At 33.3% G+C, this 14,648-nt stretch overlaps 1 protein-coding gene across 15 annotated transcripts in view; it reads left to right on the plus strand.

Moving 5' to 3' along the window:
* The window catches only part of PTPN4 (protein tyrosine phosphatase non-receptor type 4), a 180,516-nt gene that overhangs the window by 99,983 nt on the left and 65,885 nt on the right, over positions 1-14,648 (plus strand). For all 15 annotated transcript variants that reach the window (XM_081260413.1, XM_081260419.1, XM_081260408.1 and 12 more), the window contains 2 exons: positions 6,449-6,512; positions 8,893-9,065. In XM_081260413.1, coding sequence (XP_081116539.1) covers positions 6,449-6,512; positions 8,893-9,065 — 237 coding nt within the window. The remainder of the gene's footprint in view (positions 1-6,448; positions 6,513-8,892; positions 9,066-14,648) is intronic.

Genomic DNA, 14,648 nt, shown 5'->3' on the forward strand with positions numbered 1-14,648 from the left:
CAAACAAAGATGTTGTGTCGGCCGAATACTAAAAAATAAATATTAAAAACTCTCTCTCTCTAAAAAAAAAGGAAAAAAAAGAATCTCTAACTTCATACTGCAGCTTTCTCTCTGGAATATCTTATAAGCCCCATGATATTTGAAATGGTTTTTATAGGGCAAATAGGAATTTTCTCAGTTGAAAGGGAAATGTGAAAGAGGCAGCAAATATAATAGAGTTTATTTAATGTGTATAGAGCATTCAAGATAGGAGTACCAAGCATTTGCTGAGGCCTGATGACGAGTTCATTAATGGAAGGATACTTGAGTTGCTTTTTCCTTCCTTCATTTGTTTTGATTGAGAAGAAAATAAGAATTTAGGAATATATTCCTTAAGGAAGAAAAAGGACTCAGACTTATACGTCTTACATGCTAAGGAGTTGATTTTTATTTTATAGCTACATATAGTGAGATTTAAAGTTGAGACACAGAACTTATATTTCCAATTCCTTAACAGACCAGTTAGGTTAAAAATAAAAGTAGCAACGAGGATGTGAGTATTTAAAGTATCATGTGGAAAATAAACTGTGGATTTTTAAATTTTATTTTCAAAAATTACACTAAATAGATGGGATTTAAAGGTGCTAAAGCTACTAAGTCTGCCTCATTATGAAACATGAGGATTTCTTCTGAGCTTACTAATCACAGCAGTACATAATACAATATTAGGGAAATATTTACAATTTGGTAACAAGAAGCCATGATTTAAGATCCAATATATACATATTTTTTTCTTCATTGTTGGGAATCAAACTCAGGGCCTTGCACATGTTAGGCAAGTGCTCATACCACTGAACTATACACACAGCCCTTCCAAGTATCTTTGATAATCATCAAATTTTTGAACTTATTTTCACAAAAGCAAATATTTCTCACAAGTATCATTTGTGAATATGGATTATATTCATCTCCTAACCATTATCAAATTGGTGTTTATGGCATTGCCATTGCCTTTAAATTTATATTTTAGCAAGTACTGCATAAATTGACTTTAGAAAACCATAAAATCACTTTATGAGTGCTGATAATGCTGATGACTATAATATCTTTCATTTCAGGAACTTTATTTCATGTAATATCTCAAATAAGATGCTTAGGCCAAAAATTAAAATGGTGTAGATACCAAATATATTCATGAATGAAGAGTTTAAAACTGATAGAAAAAAAATCACTCATGAATTTCAATCCATTTATCTGTAATTTAGAATTCTGCAAGTTTGGTAATTATTATAATTTTTCTTAACAAATAAGGAGAAACGCAGGAGAAATTGGGTGGGCCTTAAATTAAATAACTGGTTAAGTATGAAGCAGAGCTTTAAACTCATTTCATTTACCTCTTCTCTCAGAATTAGACCTACATGTAAAAAGAGAGTACCACATAATAAATATACTCTCTCGTGTCCATTTTCTATATATGATTATCCCCCCAGCTCAGGTTTATACTTTAAATTTGTTGAATAACAAATTGGAGATATGTGGATTCTTTAAATTAGACTTCCTTAGAATGAATATCAACCAGGAGGCATCATTAAGACAATGAAAAGAGGAAGAGAGAGTTCTGATTTCCAGTCTGACAGGTAAAAAGCTTAGATGTTCACACTTCTGTCCTCAGAACAAGAAAAAAGCTAATAACAACCCCAAACCAACAACTTTTAAGATTCTTCAGAGAATCAAGAAAATTGTTTTGAAAACTGGAGTGCCAAATTAATACAGAGAATAATCAAGGTTAGCAAACTACTAGAGCCAGAACTGTTAGGAATACTTAAAGGGTCGTTGTCTAATAGCTAGATACCGAGTTTTGACTAGATAAAGAACTAAAAAATTTCTGGGGGACCCAGACTTAGGAAAACCTCCAGACTTTCATGAGTTTTCATGCCTCTCCGGGTTCTCAGGGTGAAGAAGGAAGAAAAAATCCATTTATGGCAGCGGGTGGGGGAAAGTAAACATTTAAAATCACTTAGAGCTTTCTGTTCTCCTTAACAAGGCCTGCCCTCAGAAACTATTTTGCCAGCACTTGAACAACATGAGTTCTATCAGAACCTTACCAAAATGGGGGATGGCAATTATCCAACTCAGACTCCTCTTGCTTTCTTGTCTACCTAAGGAGGGTCATAAGGAAGAGGCAGAAACCACTAAAGAACTGAGACGTAATCAGGATTAAAGAATGGTTTCCCCACTGCCTGTACCTTAACAGTCAGTGAGACTCCTCTGTAATAACAGGATTATAACTGAAGTTACTGCAAAGCTTAGACTGTTTAAAGTTTACCTAGGGAAACCTAAGACAATAGGGATAACAAAAACACAGATACTAGAGGAAATTGTAACCTCAAGTCTACAGTTTGTTTACAACAAACAGTAAACAGCCTTTCTTCTTGCCAGATAAATAAGAACCTCCACTAAAGGGATATTTGCCCTAGTTCCACTTACAATCAATTACAAAGCATTACTGAAAGGCAAAAAAACAAAAACAAAAACAGAAGAGGCAAAGGCAAGTACCAGAACCAGATTCAGGTATCTCAAAGATTTTAGGATTATATTACAAATTTAAAGTAACTAATTAGGGGTTGGGGTTGTGGCTCTCCTAGCATGTGCGAGGCCCTGGGTTCCCTCCTCAGCACCACATAAAATAAATAAAATAAAGGTATTGCATCCAACTACAACTAAAAAATAAGTTAAATAAATAAACTAATTAGTATGTAAGGACTTCAATGGAAAACTTACACAGTATGCAAAATCTGATGAGTAATGTAACCAGAGAGATGGAAACCCTGTCAAAGAATCAAAGGAATTAGAAACACTGCAAAAGGAGTGAAGAATATCATGGGTTGTCTCATTGTTACATTGTATACAACTGAAATATAGTCACTGACCTTGAAGATAAGTCAGTATAAACTTCCCAAACTGGAAAGCCAAGAAGAAAAAGAAAAAAAAGCAGTTAAGATAGATAATGAGACTATACCAGAAGGAGAATTTGAACAAAAGAAGTAGTGGTTGATACCTTTCTAAAGTTAATGACAGCCACCCAGGCACAAACCCAGAAGTTCAGAGAATATCAAACAAATTAAATACCCTCCGATTCTAGAGCTACACATAGCATATTCATACTTTAGAAAGTCAAAGAGAAAGAGAAAAATCTCAAAAGAAGCAAATGTCAACACCTTCATCAAGGAACAAGGATAAGAAACCATGTAAGCAGGAAGAAAATGGAATAAAAGTGTTGCAAGAAAAAGCTCACAAACTTAGAAGTCTGTAATTACCTTCAGAAGTGAAATAAATAAAACTTTCTCAGACAAAAATTGAGGGAGTTTGTTGCTAGCAACCCTGCCTTGTGAGAAATGTTAAAAGAAGTTCTCCAAAGTAAAGGAATTTTCAAATTGAAATTATCAAAATGTTTTTTTTTAACAACTTCACTGCTACAATTTACATACTCTAAATTTGCCTATTAAAGTATATAGTTCAGTGGTCTGTAGTATATTTACAGGTGTAACATAATTTTACTCTTAATTTTGAATCATTTTTATTATCCCCAAGAGATAATCTTGCAACCATTAGAAGTCATTCCCCATCCCTTCCTCTGCCTCTCACCCATCACTAGACATGGCAATCACTAATCACTTTTTTCTCTATAGAAGTTTCCTGTGCTGGATATTCCCTTAAATGAGATCATATGCTATGTGGTCATTAGTGACTGAGTTCTTTCATTTAACATAATGTTTTTGAGGTTCCTGCTGAATAATATTCCATTCTGTGGTCATATACCACATTTTGTTCATCAGTTCATCAATCACTCTATCTTTTGGCCATTAGGAATGATGCTGCTATGAATATATGCATACAGGTTTTGTGGACACATGTGCTTTCATTTCATTAGGGCATACACAAAGGAATGGTTTTGCTGAGTTTTCAATCATGGCTGCATTATTTCACATTCCAAAGAGCAGCATATGTATGTTCAACTTCACCATATTCTCCCCTGTGGTGGTTGTTGTCTGTCTTTTATATGACAGTCATTCTGGTGGATGTGAAGTAATTATAATTTTTATTTGCATTTCTCTAATGTCTAGTAATGCTGAGCATTTTTTCAAATGTTTGTAGTTCTTTCATCTTTTCTGGATTATTCAAACTGGACTTTTACAAAAACAGTCTACATACTGTCTACTAGAGATATATCAAAAGCATAAAGAGACAGAATGGTTGAAAGTAAATGCATTGAAAAAGATAAACCAAGAATATAGAAACCAAAAGAAAACTATTATAGCTATAATGTTATTTGACAAAATAGGTATTTCAAAGTCCTTTATTCATTGTTTAATTATATAAAAAACTATTATGCCTATGTATAGAATAAAATCATATAGAATGTCTTTGTAAGAAAATACAAGTTGTATAAAATAAATTTTATGCCAAGGAGTAACTAGTGTAAGAATTTCTATTTATTCCTTGTTTAATGTTTTTCTGGGTTTTTAAAATTAATATGATTTGAAACTGGGTTAGATTTCCTTTATACTGATCATTTAGAAATGAATAGAGTTTTGTTTGTTGCTTTTGTGACAACTCCTAATAGAAATTCATTTATAACTTCTAAAATATATGTACCGCTTTTAGGATTTTTAAAATGAGGTGCCTGGTTTTCTTTTTTCCATAAATACAGTTTTTTTCTTGACTTTCTAGAACTAACGTCCTCTGTCATATGACATAAGAATTTCCCCATGTTGTGGGGAAGCTCTGGATGTAAAAATAAAAAACAAAAAATTTTAAGCCTAAAAACTAAACATAAACCAGTAAGTGCATTGGCACACACCTGTAATCCCAGGGACTTGGGAGGCTGAGCAGGAGGAGCACAAGTTTGAGGCCAGCCTCAGCACCTTACTGAGACCCAGTCTGAAATTAAAGAATAAAAAGGGATGAGGATGTAACTCAGTGGTAAAGTGCCCCTGGGTGCATTCCTTAATACCAAACAAATAAACAAAAATACCACTGAGCATATATTTTCTTTCCTATTCTAAACTAGTCATGCTCGAAGCTGACTCATTCATTTGCCTCCCCAAGTGATTTGAGGTGTGAGAAATCTATCTGGGAATGCCAAGAGCTTCTTGGATAGATAGGGCCATGAGTTATAAAGATCAAAATTTAGAATCAACATGAGAAAAATGTATTAGAAGATTGGAGCAGGATCCCACAGAAGTTTTCACTAAATAAATTTAATGCCTTTGGCCTTATGACCAGGTCTTAAGGTCAAAAAGTATCTTGAGTCTTAACGTATTACATATGGTTATAATAAAGAGACACATCAGTTTTGCTCATATTGATTTCACTAATGGAACTTGGAGGATGCATACCATTGTGGATTTCATATGAGAAGAAAAGTAACATAGAAAGGTGAAATTTAAAAAAAAATACTTATGCCTTGTAGTGGGGGGTGGTACTGGGGATTGAACCTAGAGCTTTGAAAATGCTAGGCAAGTACTTTACCACTGAGCTACATTCTCGGCCCCTTTTTAAAATTTTATTTTGAGATGGGGTCTTGCTAAGTTACCCAGGCTAGCTCCAACTTGAGATTTCCTGCCTTAGTCTCCTGAGTAGCTGGGATTATCAACAAGTGCCACTATACTAGTTTAATTAAGCTTTTTAAAGTCAAATAAAAAAATGGTTCTAGGGTCATTGCACAAAGCTGAAATTTTACATTTTATCAGTATTGCTTGTAGTTTTAAGGAGTAAACTACACCTATTTTATTGATACTTCTTGAAGTTTTTTTCTTTTTTGTTGTTGTTGTTGTCATCGTTCACTGTTGAGTGCTGGGGATCTAACTCAGGGCTTCCTGCATGCTATTTGGCAAGCACTCTACCACTGAGCCACATTCACAGTCCTATTTTTTGAAATTTTAATTTGTGACATTTAAGTATTTCTGTACATATAAAATTGGGAAATGGATATTTTGCAATTAGATATTTTGATAAAATTTTCTGTAGTTGAACCCATAGATTTTAACTAGTTTTTCATGAAGCACCAAAAACTTCAGATTTTTTTATATTCTGTGTGCATGTATAGAATATATAATAAGATGTTTAGATATTAGAAAATATAAATTTAAAAGATCATTTTATAGATACTTTCTTTTGGGGATGGGTGGATACCAGGGGTTGAACTCAGGGGCAATTGACCACTGAGCCACCTCCTAGACCTATTTTGTATTTTATTTAGAAACAGGGTCTCACTGAGTTGCTTAGCACTTGACTATTGCTGAGGCTGGCTTTGAAACTGAGATCCTCCTGTCTCAGCCTCCCAAACCACTGGGATTATAGGCCTGTGCCACCGTGCCCGGCTGTTTTATAGATACTTTCTTAATTTGTTAATATTTTTCTCTTTATTCAATATTTTAAATGCTCTAGTTTGTTCTCTTTTGTACAGGTTGAAGATTGTGAAGATTTCTTTTAAATGCAAACAGTTTTTTATTCAACTTAGAAAGGAATTGGTAAGTATTGGTCTAATAATTATTGATATAAATGAAGTAAGTCTTTTATGAAATGCCCAGTCATTAATGATAGAATTTTTCTACCATTATAAGTACAATTAATACTGTTGATAACTCTCTATTAAGGTAAATGAATTCACTTTTTATGACCAGGTGTATTTGTTTCTTCAGTGTTTCTGTGGTTTTGATTTAAAGTTCTTCTAGACATTCTTTCTGTTCTTTCCTCTACTCACAAACTGATTTCTAACACATGATATTCATTGTCCATCCCCAGGGTCCATTCCTAAGAGCAATAGCTGAACATTTTCTATGGCCTTCTCCTTTTTTCTATTAAATCCACTGCATTTCATTTCATACATAAGTTCATTTCATTTTTGGAAAGCTGAGCGTTTCGTTTATAATTCGTGAACATATAGCACATTTCTTCCCTGTGTTGAAGTGATAATGGCCTTTTTCTATGTTAAGTATAAGTTGAGTTGTCATGGACAGTACAGTGTTGGAAACAGTTTTGTATTGTAAGTGATTATCTATTTCATCAAATTAACCTTTTTATTTACATTATCTCTTAGAAATCTTTGCAAATTAATATAGATTTCAAGATGGATGTGTGTGTGTGTGTGTGTGTGTGTGTGTGTGTGTGTGTAGAATGTATTTGAAACCTTAATGTATTTGAATCCACTGCATTTTATCAGGATATCAATCTAATCTGTGGCTGTTCATTTATGTTCACAAAATGTAGAGTTTTCCTAATCAAATTTCTATTGAAGTTAAAATGTAGCACAAGAAAGTACATGGGGTGTGTGTGTTTGTGTGTTGTTGGCAGTTGAACCTAGAGGTGCTCTACCACTGAGCCACGTCCCCAGCCCCCCCTTTAAAATTTTTTTTTTAGTTGTAGATAGACAAAATACCTTTATTTTATTCAATTATTATTTTTATGCAGTGCTGAGGCTCAAACCTAGTGCCTCTCTTGTGCTAGACAAGTGTTCAACCACTGAGCTACAAGCCCAGCCACCCAGCTCTTTCTTTAAAAAAAAATATACATATAGATAGATAGATGATAGATATTGAGAATCAAATCTAGTGCTTCACACATGTTAGGCAAACGCTCTACCACTGAGCCACAACCCCAGCACCCCCTCACCGCCTAGCCCTTTTATTTTATTTTGAGATAGGGTCTCACTAAGTTGCCAAGGCTGGCTTTATACTTGGAATCCTCCTGTCTCAACCTCTTGTGTTGCTGGAATTACAGGCATGTACCCTGTAATTCCATTTTGCCAATGTTTATGGTACATGTTATACATACTGTATGTGTTACTACATACAAAGCAACTGATAATCATAACTGAGATTAATTTTCTGGTGGTCAAGAAATGATGTTTTAAGCATATTAACTTTATACATGGTACTGTATTATTTACACATAGACATTTTACAGTGATTTAGTTATGGAAAATAGCTTCATGACCTTTTTAAAAAATATATAGTATTGGGGATTGAACCCAAGGGTGCTTTTCCAGTGAGCTATATCCCTAGCACTCCCCCCCTTAAATATTGAGACAGGGTCTCACTAAGTAGCTGGCCTTGAACTTAATAATCCTCCTGCTTGACCTTCCTGAATTACTAGGATTGGAGACATGTACTACAGCTTCTGGCTCTCTTTATGATCTTTGAATGGGGAAAGATTTGTAGAATAGTACATACAAGGAAATCTTCTTAACCTTAAACATAAAAATTGATAAGATGGGCTGTTATAGTTAATAACTCTTTATCAAAAGAAATCATTAAGAAATAACAGAATATGTATCACTCTCTCACACACACACTCTGTCCTTAGTTTTAAATGCAAGCCAATAGAAAAATAAACTAGTAAGTTGAACTACACTTCACACAAGAGAGTGTATCCACATGGCCAGTAACATGAAAAGATATTGAACCTCATTAGTCATCAAGGAGGTACAAATTATAACCAAAGTGTGCTGCCCTTGGATACTCACCAGAATATTAAAATGAAAAGGACTGATAAACCAGTGGTTGGTGAATATATGGAGCATACACAATTGTTGGATTTTATGTACTAAAGCTCAACATACTCGTATCTATGATCCATCAACAGAAAAGTGTTCAAGTGTACACCAGATGACATACAGAAGTATGCACAGCAGCATTACTCTTATCCCCTCATACTGGAATCATCAAGTGTCTATCAGCAATAAAGTGGATAAGTATCTGTAGTGTGTACATTTCCAGTAGAATACTATGAAGAATAAAAATAAATGAGTTATTGCTTCACAGCTCTGTAGATGTATACCGAACAAAAGTAAATATAGCATTAGATTCTTACTTTTTTTCTGATATTCTCTGCATTTTTGGTTTATTACAGCATGAATCTAGAGAAACACTACTGGGATTTAATATGGTGAATTACCGAGCTTGTAAGAATTTGTGGAAAGCATGTGTAGAACATCACACATTCTTCCGTTTGGACAGACCACTTCCACCTCAAAAGAATTTTTTTGCACATTATTTTACATTAGGTTCAAAATTCCGGTACTGGTAAGTACTACTTTTGTATTAAGAATTTTTTGTTAGATGTTTTTCCTCCCATGAAAGCAATTGTCTAGTTGATAGAACCATAGAATTATTGCTCCTCATACCTACCTTTGGAGTCCCTATGGAATGCAGCCCTTACATATGTATCAGAAAGTTCTATGTGTTCTTCAGAGATTCATCAGGCTTCAGAGACCCATTCTATTGACTTTATTTCAGGTCCTTATTATCTAAAGTAAATTAACCACATTAACTTATTTATAGTCTAGACGGGTTAGATTTCCATTGTCTCTTTACTATTTATGTAAAAACTTCTCTTTGTTCAGGCACATTTATTTTATGTGTAAAAATTAAGATAGATTCTGCATGAGTTTATATATTTTTTTTAATTTATAATTTAGCATATTTCTGAGTTGTTAAACCGTCTATTGTAAAAATTTCAGAACATTCATTAGGCAAAATCAAGTTTAGTTTTGAACAAGAACTCCGGGGTTTCTTTTCCCTACAAGTGTCTTATTTATTATTTCTTAAATCATTTTTTATTTTTAATGGACACATAATGGGGTATGATGTAATATTGGATACCTATAAAATATGTATAATGATCAGATCAAGGTAATTGGCATATTCATCACCTCAGACATTGATCAATTATTTTGAAATGTATCATTAATTGTTGTTAGTCAGCATTATCCTATTGTGCTGTAGGATATTAGAAGTTATTTCTCCTATCCAACTGCACCCTTTGTCTTATTTATTCTTGACAGCTTTATTTTTTCCTGAAAGTCTTTGGGGGAGTAACTAAATTTGAAGAAGCTCTGATTGGTTTTATTTATGGAATTTTTAAAGGCCTTTAAAAGCTGGTTTTAAAATGAAACCAGATAAGACTTATAGAAAAAGTTATTGATGATCTTCTAGTAAGACGAATGTTACTGATTTTGTCTGTTTCTGTTCACAAAATAAGATTTTTCTATCTTCAGTAAATAAAACCCTTGACCATTATGTGATAGGCTGATTTTATCTTATATGTTCAGGAGAAAAATATTTAGAAGTGTCCTAAAAAATTTACATTGTAGGGACTGGGGTTGTGGTTCAGTGGTACAGTGCTTGCCTAGCACATATGAGACACTGGGTTTGATCCTCAGCACTACATAAATAAATAAATAGCATTGTGTCCATCTGCAACTTAAAAAAAATTTTTTTAAATTTACATTGTAAATTATAGACATGTATAAATGTGCAGTTTGTAATCTCAGTAAAAATAACAGCATAAAGTTTACTACGGAGTATATCACTAAAAATGTCTGTCATCCCAAGAAAATGTAATAAAAGTGCACAAAAGTTTAGTAGCAACAATTAAACAGAATTAGGAAAATTTTAATTAAAAAAGACCAGAATCTTCAGTGACTTGATATGTTTTAACTCCTTTCTCACTTTCCTAAAAGCAATATTGAGAAAAATTATTTGCAAAATTAAAGGTAAGAAGTCTGAGGGTGAATGTGTGCAGTCAATTGTGAAAGTCAAGGGAAAATATTGAACCTTCCCTACAAAAAAAAAAAAAACATATCTCAAAAGGCTCCATGTTATTTGAAATGTGAGATCAGTATAAAACCAACCTAAGGGTATTCTTCAATGAGTCTAATTCCAAAATGACCACTGGGGTAATCACCCAAATACTGACCTTACTTTCTGGTAGAACTTTTTTCTTTTCCCATTTCCTTGCAGAAATATGTGTCTGTCCATCCATTTCCCTCCCTCTCTCCCACCCTCCTCTCTCTCCATACACACACACCCATTTTACTTATGGGACAAAGAAATTAATAAAACACAGTAACCAATCTTCAACTACAGTTCAAACAGGTCTCAGATAAGAAAAAATTCAAGAAAGTAATCCAAACCTACCACAGGTCTAGATGTGATGAATACAAATAGAAGAGACAATTGAAGATACTATTGTGGAGAAGATCATCACTGACACCAAAAGAAATTTCTACCATAGACATTAATTTTAAAAAAAAGTTTAAGAACTATTTTGGGGCTGGGATATCAGTGGCAGACCGCTTGCCTCGCACGTGTGAGGCACTGAGTTTGATCCTTGCCACAACATAAAAATAAATAAATAAAGGTATTGTGTTCATCTACAACATATATATATACACACACATATAATATACATATAATATACACAAAATATACATATATATTTAAAAAAAAACAAAATATTTTAAGATTGGTGGAGAGAACAATAACTGCCATTTGACTGTTATTGCCCTTGGGAGAAGACTGATCTAGAATTGACAGACTTTATTCATTCAACAGAACTGAGATTATGGTCTATTAAGTGGAATCTGTACATTTTTAGAAATTGAAAGAAATACTTTAAAATAGATTTATTGAGGTATTCACACATAGTAAACTACTACATTTAAAATTAATGTTTGAATCTCCATGAATCCTTCACCATAATCACAATAATAAGCATACCCATCACCCACGAAAGATCTATAATATTCCTCTGCGACAACCTTTCTTCCACCTTTTGTCCTCAGACAACTGCTGATCTGTTCTCTGTCTTTATAAATTTTCTAGGATTTTATGTAAAGTGAAACATATTAAGTATTCTTTTTAGTCTTTAGTCAATCCACTTTTACTCAGAATAATTACTTTAAGATTCATCCATATTCTTGCCTGTATTTATAGCTCATTTCTTTTTATTGCAGAGTAATAGTCCATTGTGTAGATAAATAATTGGTTATCCATTTGATGATGGGTATCAAATGGATTGTTTCCAGATTCAGGCTATTACAAATAAAGCTACTGTGAACATGCATGTGGAAGTCTTTGTATGGACATTTTCTTAGGTAAATACCTAAATGTATAATGGCCAGCTCATATAGTAGATGCATGTTTAACTTTTTAAGAACTGTTGAACATTTTGTCCAAGCAGTTGTACCTTTGTGAACTTTCCTGCAGTGTATGCAGTGTAGTTTCCTGCAGTGTAAGTTCTATTTTAGGACTGAGGGTGTAACCCAGTCGTAGGATACTTGTCCTAACATACATAAAACCCTGGGTTCGATTCCTCCCACCACCCAAAAAAATAACAGCTGCTTGCTGTTATCTTTTTAGTGTTTACCAGTATCAAGAGAACAGATTTTGAATTTTGATGGAGTTAAGCTTACTAGTTTGTTCTTTTATCAACTTTTCTTTTGTTCTCATATCTAAGAAATATTTGCCTAATCCAAGGTCACAAAGATTTATTTCTCTGTTTCCTTCTAAGAGTTTTATAGTTTTTGCTCTTACATTTAGTTCTTATATTTAGGTGATACATTTGGATATAATTCTTATATTTGATGTGAAATATGGGTTGGAGTTCATTTTTTGAACATTTATATCTAGTTGTTCCTTTTCACTTTTGTCAAAAATGAGTAGCTCATTTGTATCGTCCTGTTGTTGAACTTATTTTTTATTATTAGTCCTCTAGCTTTGCTCCTCTTTTAAAAGTTGTTTTAGATATTCTAGCCACTTTGTATTTCCATTTGAATTTTAGAGTGATTTTACCAATTTCTATGAAAAAGGGATTCTAATTGGAATCATGCCGAATCTGTATATCCATTTTTGGAGAATTGATATCTTAAAAATATAGGCTCTTCCAACTCATGAAGCATAATATGTGATTTTCTTAAGTCTTCTTTTATTTCTCCAGCAGTGTTTTTAGTTTTTTATGTACAAGTCTTGCATATCTTTGTCAAATTTAGCTTTACATATTTCATATTTTTATCCATAAATGGTATTTGTTAAATTTTGATTTCAAATTGATCGTTGCCATTAGAAGAAATGCAGTTGATTTTTTTTAATGTTGACCTTGTTTCCTGAAGCCTTGCTAAACTCATTTATTATAGGAGCTTTCTTATAGTTTCCAACAGATTTTTTGTTGTTGTTGTACCAAGAATTGAGCCCAGAGGCACTTAACTTCTGAGCCACATCCCCAGCCCTTTTTAATATTTATTTGGAGACAGGATCTCACTGAGTTGGTTAGGGCCTCACTAAGTTGCTAAGGCTAGCTTAAACTCATGATCCTCCTGCCTCAGCCTCCCAAGCCACTGGGATTACAGGTGTGTGCTACCGAGCCCAGCAGTTTCCAACAGATTTTCTACCTGTAAGGTAAAGATGGTTTTAGTTCTTCCCTTCTAATCTGATGCTTTTTCTTTTTCTTTCCTTATTGTTCCATCTGGATTACCATGTTGAATAGTGTTGAATACAAGTGATGAGAGCAGACTTCCTTGCCTCCTTCTTCATCATCTTGGTAGAAAGCATGTCATCTATTGACTGTGAACTATGATTTTGATTGTAGGCTTTTTCTAGATGCCCCATATCATTCATGCATGTTAAAGAACTTCTTGTTTCTTCTTTCCTGAAAGTTTTTGTTAGGATTGTGTGTTGATTTTTGTTAAATGCTTACTCTGTAATTATTGAGATTAACATATGGTTTTCTTTTCAGTTAATATGATCAGTTACTTTTTGAGTTTCAAGTGTCAAACCAGTTTTCTATTCCTGGGATAATGCTCTCTTTTTTATATGCTGTCTAAATAAACTTGTTAAAATTTTGTTTAGAAATTTTGCATTTGTGCTCATGAAGGATATTGGTCTGTAGTTTTCTATCTTATAGTGACATTGCCAGGTTTCTGTGTCAGGGTAATATTGGCCTTATTGAAGAATTAGAATATCTCTATTTTCCTGGGAGAGTTTGTGTGGTAATGCTCTAATTTCCTTTGTAAATGTTTGATAGAATTTACTAATTAAACCAAATTACATTGTTATATTGTGTGCATGTATGAAGATATAAGAACAAATCCCACTGTTGTGTTTAATTATAATGCACCAATTAAAAATATGGGGGGAAAGTGGCATAAATAAATAATAGGCATCGCATTCCAATTGTGAAAGACACTTCACCAGCCTTGGATATTATTGATCTCTTTTGTGATTGCTAATAAAGGAGTTTTATTTATATTTTATTTTTTATGTGGTGCTGAAGATCGAACCCAGTGCCCTGTGCATGCTAGGCGAGCACTCTACCACTGAGCCACAACCCCAGCCTATAAAGGAGTTTTAAATAGTGAGAAAAGAAAAAGAATTTACCAATTAATCCTTCTGGGCAGTTTTATTTCTTAGAACGTTTTGAATAAATGTCCAAAAATTTTAATAGATAAGACAGTCCTGAGCAAACTTTGGTAGTTTTTCTTTAAACAGATTTTCCCATTTCATCTAAGTTACTGGCTTTGTTAGCTTAAGGTTCATAATGTTACCATTATCTTTTTAATATGTCCAGAATTTAGCAATGTTGCTTGTCTAATTGATATTGATAACTTGTCTTGCTAGAAGTTTATCTGTTTGGATTAAATATTTTTTGAACAATGAATATGCCAAATGAAACTTGTCTTCGGGCTTATGTAGCTTGTGGACCACTGTTTGTCTCTGAAGTCCTAATGAAAATAAGAGACTAAAAAATATTAAGCTCACCCAGGTTGCCATTCAAGTCTAAAGTCAGCATGACATTATTCAGTATGTTAAACCTCATGTAATATAAAA

This window comes from Spermophilus citellus, assembly GCF_964194105.1.
Source record: "Spermophilus citellus genome assembly, chromosome: 11".
NCBI classification, from domain to species: Eukaryota; Metazoa; Chordata; class Mammalia; order Rodentia; family Sciuridae; genus Spermophilus; species Spermophilus citellus.